Source organism: Phacochoerus africanus, chromosome 1 (assembly GCF_016906955.1).
Source record: "Phacochoerus africanus isolate WHEZ1 chromosome 1, ROS_Pafr_v1, whole genome shotgun sequence".
Classification (NCBI taxonomy): Eukaryota; Metazoa; Chordata; class Mammalia; order Artiodactyla; family Suidae; genus Phacochoerus; species Phacochoerus africanus.
This window is the reverse complement of record NC_062544.1, coordinates 113,570,139-113,586,461: the sequence shown is the minus strand read 5'-3', so window position 1 is coordinate 113,586,461 and position 16,323 is coordinate 113,570,139. Positions and strand designations below refer to the sequence as shown.

Genomic DNA, 16,323 nt, shown 5'->3' with positions numbered 1-16,323 from the left:
TTACTGGACTATTCAGATTTCTGTTTCTTCCTGATTCATTGTTGGCAGGTTGCATGTTTCTAAGAATTTATCCATTTCTTCTAGTTTGTCCAGTCTGTTAGCACATAATTGTCATAATAGTCTCATAATCCTTTGTATTTCTGTGATTTTTTTCTATCTTTCTTTTTTTTTTCTTTTTTCTTTTTAGGGCTGCACCTATGGCATATGGAGATTCCCAGGCTAGGGGTCCAATCGGAGCTACAGCTGGCAGCCTATGCCACAGCCAAAGCAGTGCAAGATCCGAGCCAAGTCTGAAACCTACACCACAGCTCACGGCAACGCCAGATCCTTAACCCACTGAGCAAGGCCAGGGATCTAACACACAACCTCATGGTTCCTAGTTGGATTCGTTTCTGCTGCACCACAATGGGAACTCCTCTGTGATATCATTTTTATCGCACCCTCTTTCAATTCTCATTTGAGTCTTTTCCTTAGTCAGTTGTGTTTATCTTTGAAAAATGCCAGCTCTTATTCACTGATCTTTTCTATTTGGAAAGGGGTCTCTTTTTCATTTATTTCAGTTATGATCCTTGTTACTTCCTCACCTCTGCTAAATTCAGACATAGACTCTTTTTTCCACTTCCTTGTTTATTTGACATCTGTCTTTATTCTTATTGTACACAGTTATCACTATGAACTTCCCCCTCTTGAAACTGCTTTTGTAGCCATCCCACAGTTTTAGTGTACTGGGTTTCTGTTTCTACTTGTATCAAGATATTTTTTATCTCTTCTTTGGCCCACTGGTGGTTTTGAATGTGTTCTTTAATTTGCACATATTTGTGAATTTTCCAGTTTTCCTGATATCATTGATTCTAGTTTCATACCATTGTAGTCAGAAAAGATGCATGGTATTACTTCAATCTTCTTAAATTAGCTCAACCTTATTATATGAACTATGCTGAAGAATGTGTCATTTACAATTGAGAAGAATGTGTACTCTGCTGCTAACAGATGGAATGTTCTGCATATGTCTTTTGGTACATCTGGTCTAAAATGTAGTTCAAGTCATATGTTTCCTTATTAATTTTCTATCTGGATGATCTATCCATTGCTTAAAATGGGGTACTGAAGGCCCCTACTATTATTGTACTGTTATCAACTTCTCCTTTCAAATCTATTAGTATTTACCTAATACAGTTAGGGGCTCCATTTTGGCTGTACATACATTTATGATTGGTGTATCTTCTTGATGAGCTGGCCCCTTTATCATTATATAATGACCATCTTTGTCTCTTTGGCTTAAAGAGTTAATTTTTGGCTTAAAGTCTACCTGTCTGATAGAAATACAGCTACTTGGGCTCTATATTAGTTTCCTCTCACATGAAATACCTTTTTCCATACCTTAATTTTCAACCTACATGTACACTTAGGCTAAGTAAGTTTCTTGTAGGAAACATGTAATTAGGTCTTTTTTCTTTTCTTTTTTTTTAAGAACATCCAGTCACTCTAGGCTTTTTGATTGGAGAATTCAATCCATTTACATTTAGAGTATTTTTTCCTTTTTTATTGAAATATAGCTGATTTCCAATGTTGTGTTAATTTGTTACACAGCAAAGTGATTCAGTTGTACATATATATATATATATATATATATATATATATATATACTCTTTTCTATGTAGAATAACTATTGATAGGCAAAGACTTACTAATGCCACCTTATTGTTTTCTGTTTTATAGTTCCTTTGTTCCTTTCTTCCTCTCTTGCTGCCTTCCTTTTGAATTGATGATTTTCCATAGTTGTATGCTTTAATTTCCATAACTTTATCTTTTGTAAATCTATTGCAGGCTTTTCCTTTGTGTTGCCATAGTGCTTACATAAAATATCTTATAGACAAGTCTATTTTATGCAGATAACAACTTAACTTTGATCACATATAAAAACTCTACCCTTTTACTCCTTCTTGTTTTTATGGTTACAATTCACCTATATTTATTGTGTATTTTTTAATTACTATAGCTATAGTTATTCTTTAATACTCTTGTCTTTGAATACTAGAGTTAACACACCATCCTATTACAGTATGAGAGTAGTCTGAATTTGACTATATACTTAGCTTTATCAGTATTTTATATTTCCATCTTTTCATGTTACTAATTATCATCCTTTCATTTCAGCTTTAAGAAGACCTTTCTGCACTGCCTGTAAGGCAGCTTTCATTTAACTGGGAAAGTTTATATCTCTCCTTCATTTCTTAGGAACAGCTTTACTGGGTAAAGTATTCTTAGTTGCCAGTTTTTTTTTTCTTCTGGCACTTCTATCATCCCACTCTCCTTTGCCCTGAAAAGATTTCTGCTAAGAAACCCACTGATAGCCTAACTGAGGATTCCCTTGTAAGTTACAAGCTTTTTTCTCTTGTTGGTTTTGAGATGTCTGTATTTGACTTCAACAGTTTTGTTATAATGTGTCTTGGAGAGGATTTCTTTATGTTGACTTAGTTTGGTAACCAATGACATTCATGAACTTGGATATCCAAATCTCTCCCTACATTTGAAAAGTTCTCAGCCATTATTTCTCTAAATAAACTTTCTTACTCCTTCTCCTTCTCTTCTCCTTCTGGAAGCATGACAATTAGCTAATTTATCCTTTTGATTGTTTCCATAGATCATGAAGTCTTTCTTTGTTCTTTTGTATCCTTTTTCCTTTGTTCTCCTATAACTGGATAATTTCAATGTTGCTATCTTCAATCTCAGGAATTCCTTTGCTTTATCAAGTCTGCTGTTTATGCTTCTACTGCACTTTTCATTTCATTCATTAAATTCTTCATCTCCATAATTTACATTTGATTCTTCTCTATGATTTCTAGCTCTGTTAAATTTCTCATTTTTAAAAATGTATTGTCTTCCTGATTTCACCAAATTGTCTTCCTGTGTTTCCTTATAGTTCACTGAATTTCCTTAAAACAGCTATTTTGAATTCTCACTGGGTAAATCACAGATCTCTATGTCTTTGGATTCAGTTACTGGAAACTGTTAAGATCCTTTGATGTAATCAAATTTCCTTAATTTTTCATGTTTCTTGGGAATTTTCTGTTGCCATCTTGACATATGAGGTAGCAGTCACCTCCCTCAGTCTTTACTAACTGCATTACCCTCCACCAGTCCTCATAGTGAAGCTGCAGATTTCTCAGGCCTTCTACAGATACACCTGCCCAATGCCTCTTGCTCTCCTTTGTGGCAAAATTCTTCACCCGATATGTTTTCTATTGATTCTGCAATGCAGTAGGCTAAGTACCGATAGCCTCTGTGCTTTTCCAATTATGGTGCTGTAACTTACATTTAAGGTTTCTCTGCACTACATATTTGGGCCTGCTTTCTGTGTGTGCTCACTAGCAGTCTTCCAAAGCTCACTCTTGCTGCCACCTCAAAGAGTCTGCAAAGTGAGCTAGCCACAACAGGAGGGCGTATGTGGGTGAGACATATAGAGCACTTAGAGGTGACCATGGGCCAGGTAGGGGAACCCATGAAAAAAAGCTTTATCAGTAGTTAATGGCTGGGCTTCTTTACGGAGTCTGCCACACAGTTAGTTAAGATCCATGTCCTTTAATGTCCTCTAAGAATCCTATTTGCCACTTTCCCAACTCTTCCTACCTCCTAGTGATGGAGCTCCCTATTTAGCACTCTAGATAGGGTGAGAGAGAAAAGAGCTTCTTTGGCAGCATCTACAGAGCTGAGGGAGCCAGAAGCTCACTTATACACCCTCTCTTTCTCCAACACAAGCAATCACAGGCCTAGGAAGATTTCCCTTGGCCTTAATCTATGCCACCTTATGGGAGGGTTAAGTCAAACTCTTCCTCATATATACTCAATCTGTCCATACTCTTATTTTTTCACTCTAACAGAGTGCTGGATCTTCCCATTTAGAAACATGGTCTTCCACAAAGGCTCTCTTGTCCATGGATGATTGTCTAAGTCAATGTTCTCCAGAGGTCCCCAGACTTAGTCCAGAGGGGAGGGAGATGACTGACATCTCACTTCAGGGTCCACAAATGGGACTGAGATCTGTCTGCCTATTACTCGATTCACAAGTGGGTGAGACTTCTCCTGGATACCTTGGCAGATGACACTGCCATATCTACCAAATAAGTACTTCTGTTTGTGGGTGCATGGAAAAAATTTGTTGTTGTGGGTGAGGACACTAGGGACATCTTATGCTACCATGATGCTGACACCAGTATTGTATTTTATACATTTATGCATAATAAAAGGTAACCTATACCAACAGGAAATCTAACATGGAAAAATACTGCACTTAAAATAGGATGAAACACACAACCACATATAACCAAACTTAAATGATGACAACTGGTCATCTATAAGGGAATAATTAATAATAAGTTTAAAACACTCAGAATTAGCATATACTTTTAAGAAGATGGAAAAGATATATTTTTACTATTTCTCCTGCTAATAAGTGCAATGTAAAACTCTACAGATATGGACTAATCATACACAAAACGTACATGTATATACATATATGTCATATATAACATGCACTCATGTCATATATAAACTGGACATAAAAATATTTTTTAAATTGGAAGAGAGAGAAGAAAGAATATTAACTGGGGTTGAAATGCAAGAAACACTACAGTAGTGAATTTCCTAGATTTTCTTTTGTCTTAGGTATCCACCGCTTGAAGCTAAAAAAGCTAGAAATCGGGCAACACAAAAAGGCACAACTTTAAAAAGACCCCCCAAAAGTCTGCTCTCTCTAATTTAAGGACCCAAAGGATCCACCTATCAAAACAAATTGACTTTTCAATAACAACTACCATATTATTCACAATCACCACCAAAAACAAACAAACAAAAACAAAAACAAACAAACAAAAAGCAATGGACTGATCCCACCCACGCAAAAAAGGTCAATTGGAAAGATTAGACTTTCACCTTCATCAGGCTGTAATGAGGCACCCAAACCTTGCACTGGTGTAGTATCAAAGAAAACCAAGTAGGGAACCAAGACTTTTTATGCCAGTGGTCAAAAACAAGTCCCAAAAATTCAGTTTTAGCAGAGACTACTTGGGGCACATGAACTTCCACCCCTAACGTGCATTAATCAGACACGCTCCATCACTCTGATGTGGTGGTATCAGAGGAGGCCTAGGAGAGAGTTAAGACTCTCACTATCACTCAGCAATAACAAGACCACCACCCTCCACTTAGTGTCATTGGGGACCACATAGCAAGCACTAAGGAGACACTACAATGCCTTCCAGCCAGTGAATAATCAGTGGAGGAAGCCGGAATTCCACACATGGGAAACCAGGAAGTCTTCCCTCTTTGGTTTCAACAGAGGCTAAGTGGGAAACATGGGCTTCAAACCTCCTTGGCAATAATGAGGTAAAACCTTTCTTTCCCCTGCAGAAGTACTATCACAAAAATCCAGCTAAAATTGAAGGTTTAAATAAAATGCAGAACCTCATAATGTAATACCCAAAGGTCTAGGTTTCAAAGGGCATCAAAGGGACATGAATAATACAAGCCACTGACTCCATCATGAAGTCTGCCTATGAGCCAATGGATATGCCTCACCTACAGATCTTTGCAACTGGCCCAAGAGTATCCCCAGTGCTCTGCACATCTTCCACACACACTCCAACTGTGGCCAGGTCTCTGTATGTACCACCAAGGACAGAGACAAGTGCAAGCCTGATAGATAGCTTTTAAGCACATGCAGAAAGCTACTCAACTCTTCAAAACTAGGAGAAAGCACACAAACTTAAGCATGCGGCATCACCCTAGGTGAAGCAAACAAGAAGCTGTGACCAGCCTAATAGAAATAATATCTTTTCTAACAATAATATGAAACCAGAAAAAAAAAATAATAGGAAGAAAACTGGAATATAAACAAATATGTGAAAACGAAATCACACCATGCTGAACAACCAATCTGTCAAGGGAGAAATCAAAAAAGAAACCAAAAAAATATCTTGAAATAAGTAAAAAAACAGAAATACAACATACCAAAATTGACAGGATGCAGAAAAAGGATTTCTAAGATGACAGTTTACAGTAATAAATGCCTACATTAAGAGGAAAATAAAAACCTCAAAAAACAACCTAACTTTGTAACTAAAAAACAGAAGAAATTAAGCCTAAAATTAATACAAATAAGGATACAATATGAGAAGAGAATAGATGATAATAAACACTAAAAAAGGAAACAATGAAAGAAATGAAAACATAGTTTCTGAAAAATAAATGGAATTTTAAAACCTTTAGCTAGACTAATAAAAAAGAGTCAAGTAAATGAAAAAAAAAAATGAAAGAGGAGACACTACAACTGATAAAATAGAAAGGATCTTAAGAGACTACTCTGAACAATCCTACACCCACAAATTTGATGACCTAGAAGAAAAGGATAAATTCCTAGAAACATATAACCTACCAAGATTGAATCGTGAAGACAGAGAAAATGCTGAATGAATCAATTACAAATAAGGACACTAAATCAGTATTTTAAAACCTCTCAACAAAAAGTTTAGTACTAGATTGTTTCACTTTTGAGTTCTACAAAGATTTAAACAACAATTGATAGCAGTCCTTCTAAGAATCTGCCAAAAAAAAAAAACAAACCACTGAATAAAAGGGAATAATCCCAACTCATTTTGCCTAGCCAATATTGCCTTGATACCAAAGTCAGACAAGGATATCACAAAACAGAAAATGTCAATATTCTGATAAACACAGATGCAAAAAATTCTCAACAAAATATAAGCAAATCAATTTCAACACCACATTAAAATAATCAGACACTGTTATTTAAATAGTGGGATTTACCAGCCAAATGTAAGGACAGTTCCACATACACAAACCAATAAGTGTGATACACGATATTAACCAAATAAAGGAAAAATCATATGACCATTCAATAAATGAAGAAAAAGCATTTGACAAATTAGATATCCTTTTATGATTAAAAAAATTCTAAACAAACCAGGTATATATGGAATGGACATCAAGATAATAAAGGCCACTAATGAGAAGCCAGCAGCAATCACCATACTCAATGATAAAAAGCTGTAAAGCTTTAGCTCTAAGATAGGAATAAGATAAGGATGCAAGAACTTACTATGTCTATTCAACACAGTACTAGAAGTCCTACCAGAGCAATTAGTCAATAAAGAAATAAAAGGCATCCAAAATGGAAATAAAGAAGTAAAGTTCTCTATGTTTCCATATGACATTTTCTTACATAGAGTTTTGGGTGGGTTTTTTTGGGTTGTTTTTTTTTTTTTTTTGTCTTTTTGAGAGCCAAACCCTTGACATATGGCGGTTCCCAGGCCAGGGGTCAAATCGGAGCTCTAGCTACAAGCCTATGGCACAGCCACAGTAATGCCAGAGCCACAACTGCGACGCACACCACAGCTCATGGAAACGCTGAATCCCCAACCCACTGAGGGAGGCCAGGGATCTAACCCACACCCTCATGGACACTAGTCAGATTCACTTCAGCTGAGCCGTGATGGGAACTCCACGTTCTTATATATAGTAAACTATAAAGCCTATACCAAAAAATTTTTAAATAAAGAAATTCAGTAAAATTTCATGATACAAAATTAATATACAAAAAAATAGGTTCTATCCATTATGCTAACAATAAAACACTGGAAAGAGAAATTAAAAAGATGATCTCTTTTACAAGAGCATCAAAAAGAATAAAATGTTTAGTAACAAATTTAACCACCTAGGTGAAAGATCCATACACTGAAAACTATAACATACCAAGAAAAGAAATTGAAGATGACACAAATAAACAGAAACATATCGCATGTTCACAGACAGAAAGATTAACATTGTTAGAATGTCCATACTACTCAAAGAAATCTACAGATTCACAACAGTCTCTATCATAATTTCAATGGCCTTTTTCACATAATTAAAAGAAACAATCCTAAAATTGATGTGGAACCATAAAGACCCCTAATAACTAAAGCAATCTTTAGAAAAAAGAATAAAGCTGGAGGCATCCCATTTCTGATTTCAAAAATATATAATAAAGCCATAGCAATCAAAACAAGCACTGGGAGTTCCCGTCGTGGCACAGTGGTTAACGAATCCGACTAGGAACCATGAGGTTGTTGGTTCGGTCCCTGCCCTTGCTCGGTGGGTTAACGATCCGGCGTTGCCGTGAGCTGTGGTGTAGGTTACAGACGCGGCTCGGATCCCGCGTTGCTGTGGCTCTGGCGTAGGCCGGTGGCTACAGCTCCGATTCAACCCCTAGCCTGGGAACCTCCATATGCCGCAGGAGTGGCCCAAAGAAATGGCAAAAAGACAAAAAAAAAAAAGAGTAATATCCAAATATATCTAGAAACTCCTATAACTAGTAGCAAAAAATAATAGTGATAACAATAATAATAACCTAATTTTATAGTAGGCAAAGAAACTAAATAGACATTTCTTTGAAGACATACAAATGTTATTCTAATGTACAATCCTTTATCTTGAAGATGGATATGACTGTACCTTCCACTGTAACTGGTGGAACAGTTCTCAGAGCTTTATGAGAGTCTGTTTTCCAGGTTATAATTTTCAATTGGGCAGAATAAAATTCCTTTTCTCCCTTAACTTAATTTTTAATGGAATTTTTGTCAACAGGGATTAAGTAAAGAGCTCTTACATTTGAAACCTAATGCACAATCCATGAAAAGGAAAAATGAAAAGTTATACTTCATCAAAATTAAATATTTTTCTCTATGAAATGCCCTATCAAAAGCAAAAATAGACATGGAGTTCCCTGGTGGCTCAATGGGTTTAAGATCCAGCATTGTCACTGCTGTGTCTCTGGTTACTACTGTAGTATGGGTTCAATCCCTGGCCCAGGAATTTCCGCATGCCACAGGCATGGCCAAAAAATAATTTTTTTAAGGGGATAAAAGGACAATATACAGATGGAGACAAAATTTTTCAATACACATGTGATACAGAACTAGTATCTAGAATATATAAAGAACTCTCAAAACAACAGTTCAATCAAAAAGTCAAATTAGAAAACAGGCAAAACACAGAATGAGATGATTCACTGAAGACCATAAACAGATGGCAAAGAGAAGTGTGAAAAGATGTTCCACTCCATTAGCCATTTGGAAAATGCAAATTAAAATACCACTAAACCTATTAGAATAAGTAAAATAGAAAACAGTAACAAATAGTGTTTTATCAAATGCTGGCAAGAATGCAAAAAGCATCACTGTAAGTAGGAATTTAATGCTACCATCTCTAGAAAATGGTCTGGAAGATTCTTTGAAAACTAAAATATTATGTAACTACTACATAAGACAACAAGTACATCTGGGCCATTTATTTACACCAGAAAAATAAAAACATTTCTTTTCTTCACAAAACTTCAAAAACTTGTATACAAATGTTTATAACAATTTTAATATTCTATAGCCCAAACATGGAAATAACTCTGATATCCTATGAAGTGTGAGTGGTTACTGCACAGCTACCCCAGGTAAAATGGTGGCTTCTGACTTTGAAGTGAGAGGACAGGATTAAGATGGCAGAATAGAAGGACTGGAGCTCAACTTCTCTCCTAAAAACAACAAAATTCACAACTAAAGACTGAGCATTCTTCAACCAAATGGATATCAACCAAATCAAACCTTAAGATATCCTACCGCAGAAGACAAAGAGAAGGCCACATCAAGAGGTAGGAGGGGCAACTGCACGATATAAACAACCCCATACCTCCCAGGTGGGAAGCCCCACAGACTGGAAACTAACTGGTTCACAGAGACTCACCTACAGGAGTGAGAGTTTTGAGCCTCACATCAAACTCCCATGTGCGGGGATCTGGCACTAGGAGAAAGAGCCCCTGGAGCATCTGGCATTGAACGCCAGTGGGGCTTGTGCACAGGAGCTCCATGGGACTGGGGAAAACAGAGACCCCATTCTTAAAAGGCACACACAGACTTTCACATGCACTGGGTCCCAGGGCAAAGCAAAGTCTCCACGGGAATCTGGGTCAAACCTGAGAGTGCAGTTCTTGGAGGACATCCTGGGAAAACAGGGGTGAACGTGGGTTGTTGTGAGGGAAGGACATTGAGAGCAAAGCTCTGGGGGATATTCAGCAGCATGCCTTTCTCTGGAGGTGGCCATTTTGGGAAAATCTGGCCCCACCCGTCAGTCAGCACTGAGAAGCCCCAGGGCAAACAACAATCCAGGTGGGATCACGGCCCCACCCCTCAGGCACACAGGTGCCTCTAATCTCACCCAGAGACAAAGCCCCACCCACCAGAGGGATAAGAATCAGCTCCACCCACCAGTGGGTAGGCATCAGCACCTCCCATCAGGAAGCCTACAGCAAGCCCCTGTACCAACTTCAGCCACAAGGGGGGCAGACATCAGAAGTAAGAGAGGCTACAACTCTATTATTGTGAACAGGTCACCACACCAAAAACCTATAAAAATGAAAAGACAGAGAACTACAACTCAGATGAGGGAGAAAGGGAAAAACCCCAGAAAATCAGCTAAGTGATGAGGAGAGTCTCAGCCTCCAGGAAAAAGGGCTTGAGACTATTGATGCTGAAGATGATGCAAGACACGGAAATAAACTGGAGGCAAAGATGGATAACTTACAGGAAACACTGAGCAAAGAGATACAAACATATAAAACTTAAACAAGAAGAGATGCAAAATGCAATCACGGAAATAAAAAATTCACTAGAAGCAGCTAACAGCAGAATACAGGAGGCAGAAGAACGAATAAGCAAGGTGGAGGACAGATTAGTAGAAATTACACATGCGGAACAGAAAAGAGAAAAAAGATTGAAAATAAATGAAGAGAGTCGCAGAGAAATCTGTGACAACGTTAAACGCACCAACATCCTTATTACAGGGGAGCCAGAAGGAGAAGAGAGAGAGAAGGGGACAGAAAAAATATTCCAAGAGATAATAGCCAAAAACTTCCCTAACATGGGAAAGGAATCACTCACTCAAATCCAGGAAGCACAATGAGTACCATATAAAATAAACCCAAGGAGGAATACACCACGGCACATATTACTCAAACTGACCAAAATTAAAGCCAGAGAAAACCTTGAAGGCAGCTAGGGAAAAGAAACAAATAACATACAAGGGAACCCCAATAAGGCCTCGGCGGATATTTCAGCAGAAACTCTGCAGGCCAGGAGGGAGTGGCATGATATACTTAACGTGAAGAAAGGGAAAAAACCTCCAACCAAGATTACTCTTACCCAGCAGGCTCTCATTCAGATTTGAAGGAGAAAGCAAAAGCTTCACAGGTAAGCAAAAGCTGAGAGAATTCAGCAACACCAAACCAGCCTTACAACAAATACTAAAGGAACTTCTCTAGGCAGAAAAGAAAAGGCTACAACCAGAAACAAAAATTCCACAAATGACAAGGCTCACCAGTAAAGGTATATATACAGTAACGATATGAAATCATCCATGCGCAATTATACCACCAAAGTCAGAAATCACGAGAGAGAGGTGGGTACAAATGCAGGACAGTGGAGATGAACTTGCAATTAAGAGACCAACAACTTAAAACAATCTCACATACATATAGACTCTTAAATCAAAACTTCAGAATAACTGCAAACCAAAAATCTACAGCTGATACACAAACAAAGAAAAATCAACTCAAGTGCATGACTAAAGATAGTCATCAAACCAGAAGAGGAGAGAACAAGAGAAGAGGGAAGAAAAAGAGCTGCAAAAACAAATCCAAAACAGTTCATAAAATGGCAAGGAGAACATACATATCAATAATTACCTTAAATGCTAATGGACTAAACGCCTCAACCAAAAGACATAGACTGGCTGAATGGATACAAAAACAAGACCCATCTACATGGTGTCTTCAAGAGACCCACTTCACTTCTAGGGACACATACAAATCGAAAGTGAGAGGATGGAAGAAAATATTCCATGCAAACGGGGATCAAAAGAAAGCTGGAGTAGCAATACCATAACAGACAAAATAGACTTTAAACCGAAGAATATTTTAAGGGACAAAGAAGGTCATTACATAATGATCAAAGGATCAATCCAAGAAGAAGATGTAGCACTTTTACATATCCACGCACCCAACGTAGGTTCACCACAATATATAAGGCAACTGCCAACAACCTTAAAAGGACAAATTGACAGTAACACAACAATAGCGGGGGACTTGAACACCCCACTTACAGCCATGGACAGATCACCCCAGACAGAAAATCAATAAGGAAACACAGGCCCTGAATGAAGAAGCATTAAACCAGGTGGACTTAATAGAGATTTATAGGACATTCCATCCAAAAGCAACAGAATACACATTCTTCTCAAGTGCACATGGAACAGTCCCTAAGACTGTTCACCTCCTGGGCTGCAAATCCAACCTCGGTAACTTTAGGAGAACTGAAATCATGTCAAGCATCTTTTCCAACCACAACGCTATACGAAGGGAAATCAACGACAAGAAAAAAAAAATGCAAAAAAACACAAACACATGGAGACTAAACAACATGCTACCAAACAACCAAGGGATCACTGAAGAAATCAAAGAGGAAATTAAAAAATACCTAGAAGCAAGTGACAACAAAGATACGACACTCCAAAACCCATGGGATGCGGCAAAAGCCGTTCTAAGAGGAAAGTTTGTAGCAATACAAGCCCACCTCAGGAAACAAGAAAAAGCTCAAACAAACAACCTAACTTTACATCTAAAGCAGCTCGAGAGAGAAGAACAGACAAGACCTAACGTTAGTAGAAGGAAAGAAATCATAAAGATCAGAGCAGAAATCAATGAAATAGAAACAAGAAAACCATAGAAAAGATCAATGAAACGAAAAGCTGGTTCTTTGAAAAGATCAACAAAATCGATAAACCCCTAGCCAGACTTACCAAGCAAAAAAGAGAGAGGACTCAAATCAATAAAATTAGAAATGAAAAAGGAGAAGTAACAACGGACATCACAGAAATACAAAGGATCATAAGAGACTGCTATATGCAACTATACGCCGATAAAACGGAAAAGCTAGAAGAAATGGACAAATTCTTAGAAAAGCACAATCTTCCAAGACTAAACCAAGATGAAATAGAAAAGATGAATGGACCCATCACAAGAACTGAAATTGAAACTGTGATTAAAAAACGTCCAACAAACAAAAGTCCAGGACCAGATGGCTTCACAGGCGAATTCGGTCAAACATTTAGAGAAGAGCTAACAGCTCTCCTTATGAACCTATTTCAAAAAACTGCAGAGGAAGGGATACGCCCAAACTCATCCTATGAGGCCACCATCACCCCTGGTACCCAAACCAGACAAAGATTCCACAGAAAAAGAAAGCTACAGGCCCGTTTCGCTGATGAACATTGATGCAAAAATCCTCAACAAAATACTAGCAGACCGCATCCAATGATACATTAAAAGGATTGTACATCATGATCAAGTGGGATTTATCCCAGGGATGCAAGGGCTCTTCAATATCCACAAATCAATCCGTGCAATACACCACATTAACAAACTTAAGAATAAAAACCACATGATCCTCTCGATAGACGCGGGGAAAAGCCTTTGACAAAATCCAGCCCCCATTTCTGATAAAAACCCTTCAGAAAGTGGGCAGAGCGGGAACCTACCTCAACATAATAAAGGCCATATGTGGCAGACCCCCAGCAAACATCATCCTCAATGGTGAAAAGCTGAAAGAATTCCCGCTGAGATCAGGAACAAGAAAGACAAGGATGTCCTCTCTCACCACTACTCTTCAACATAGTTTTGGAAGTCCTAGCCACAGCAATCAGCGAAGTAAAAGAAATAAAAGGAATCCAAACTGGAAAGGAAGAAGCAAAACTACCACTAGTTGCAGATGACATGATACTATACCTAGAGACTCCTAAAGACTCTACCAGAGAACTGCTAGAGCTCATCCACGAGTTTGGCAAAGTCGCGGGATACAAAATTAATACACAGAAGTCAATGGCATTTCTATACACTAGTAATGAAAGAGCAGAAAGGGGAGCAATCAGGGAAGCAATCCCACTTACCATCCCATCCAAAAGAATAAAATACCTGGGAGTAAACCTACCTAAAGAGACAAAAGACCTGTACTCTGAAAACTGGGCATGTAATTGGGCAAAACTTTCCTTGAAAAAGATACATGCACCCATATGTTCACTGTAGCACTATTCACAATAACCAAGACATGGAAATGACCTAAATGTCCATCAACAGATGACTGGATTAAGAAGATGTGGTATATATACACCATGGAATACTGCTCAGCCATAAAAAAGAACAAAATAATGCCTTTTGCAGCAACATGGATGGAACTAGAGACACTCATACTAAGTGAACTCAGAAAGAAAAAGACAAATACCATATGATACCACTTATATCTGAAATCTAATATATGGCACAAATGAACCTTTCCACAGAAAAGAAACTCATGGACTTGGAGAACAGACTTATGGTTGCCAAGGGAGAGGGAGTGGGATGAACTGGAAGTCTGGGGTTAAGAAATGCTAACTATTGCATTTAGAATGGATAAGCAATGAGATCCTGCTGTATAGCACAGGAAACTATATTTAGTCACTTGTTATGGAACATGATGGAGGATAATTTTAGAAAAAGAATGCATGTGTGTGTGGGTGTGTGTGTGAGTGACTGGTCACTTTGCTGTATAGCAGAAAACTGACAGAACACTGTAAACCAGCTATAATGGAAAAAATAAAAATAATTTTTTTAAAAAAGGCAAAACCTTTCAGCTAGCTATATACATACACACATACACACACACACACACACACACACACACACACACACTCACACAAGGAAATAACACCTGAAAATGTTTTAAAACTAAAGACACCAGGGGAAAAATTACCTATGAGCAGTAGTTCTTAACCACGGGCAATTTTACCACCACCACTCCACCCACTTCCCAACTTCCAGCCCCAGGACTTCTGTCAATGTCTAAAGACAGTTTTCATTGTCACAATTTGAGAGGGGATTTTAGTGAGCAGAGATCATATATGCTGATAAACTTCTTGTAATGCACAAGACCACAAAGAATTATGTGGCCAAAATGTCAAGAGTGCCAAGGATAAGATGCCCCAGCTACAAGTAATTAAAATCTGAAGACATTGTCTTCTTATAATCAGTACTTTCAACTAACAAAATGAGTGACTTCATTGGCAAACTGACGATTAGAACACTGAAATTTTTCATTTTTTAATAAAAAGAATGGAGTTCCCGTCGTGGCGCAGCAGAAGAGAATCTGACTGGGAACCATGAGATTGTGGGTTCGATCCCTGGCTTCGTTCAGTGGATTAAGGATCCAGTGTTGCTGTGAGCTGTGGTGTAGGTCACAGATGCGGCTGGGATCCTGGGTCGCTGTGGCTGTGGTGTAGGTCAGCAGCAGTTGTAGCTCTGATTTGACCCCTAGCCTGGAAACCTCCATATGGTGTGAGTGCAGCTCTTTTAAAAAAAAAAAGGCAAAAAATAAAAATAATATGTGATAATTTTGGTATTTTCTATATAAGAAAAAGCATAATACATTAAATACTATGCTACATAAAATTTATATAAAAACTGATAATATTATAGAAAAAAGTAAAGCAGAAAAACTTGCAAATGCATTACTAGAGAAGAATGTTGCTACATGTATTATAACTACCAACTAAAATATATTTTGTTTTATCAAATTATGATTAATTGGTAATAGAATAAGCACATATCTAATATATAAAATTAGTATCTGGCATGTAAAAGTTTTATTTAAATTCATATTTTAACAGTAACATCATGATCAGAGACATCTCTAATGAAACATTCTTTAAAAGTTTTTTCCATTTTAGAAATAAATTTGTCTAACTAATCACATGACTCCACAGGACTAGACCTATGAAAAAATCAATTTACATTCTATCAACTATTTGAAGGAAAAAATATTAAATGTTCTAAATAGGTTTTTTTCAAAATAAGCTTTGCAGCTATCACCATACATGCATTTTTCATCCTTTTCAAAAAACTCAATTTAATACTGCTGAGACAAGAATAGAGTTTGATACAGTTGTGTAAAGAAAAGAATGAGTGTGGTTACTGTTAAGGATTGAAAGATGGATAAGAACTGTTTATTAAACACACATTCTAGGCAGCTTTCTACATTAGAAAAGTTAACAATAAACTTTTCATTACCTTTACACTAGGCTTCTTTGTTGAAACTCCTCTATACCAACCTAAAACAAAGCATACAAGAAATATTAAGATCATATGGTTGTCATTTTCTATAAAAGATATTAGTATTTTTAGGAAAATAAATA

General features: G+C 37.4%; 1 protein-coding gene across 5 annotated transcripts in view; it reads right to left on the bottom strand.

Moving 5' to 3' along the window:
* Nucleotides 1-16,323, bottom strand: part of DOCK3 (dedicator of cytokinesis 3) — a 489,707-nt gene that overhangs the window by 366,325 nt on the left and 107,059 nt on the right. For all 5 annotated transcript variants that reach the window (XM_047775399.1, XM_047775426.1, XM_047775408.1 and 2 more), the window contains exon 3: nt 16,199-16,239. In XM_047775399.1, the coding sequence (XP_047631355.1) occupies nt 16,199-16,239 (41 nt within the window). The remainder of the gene's footprint in view (nt 1-16,198; nt 16,240-16,323) is intronic.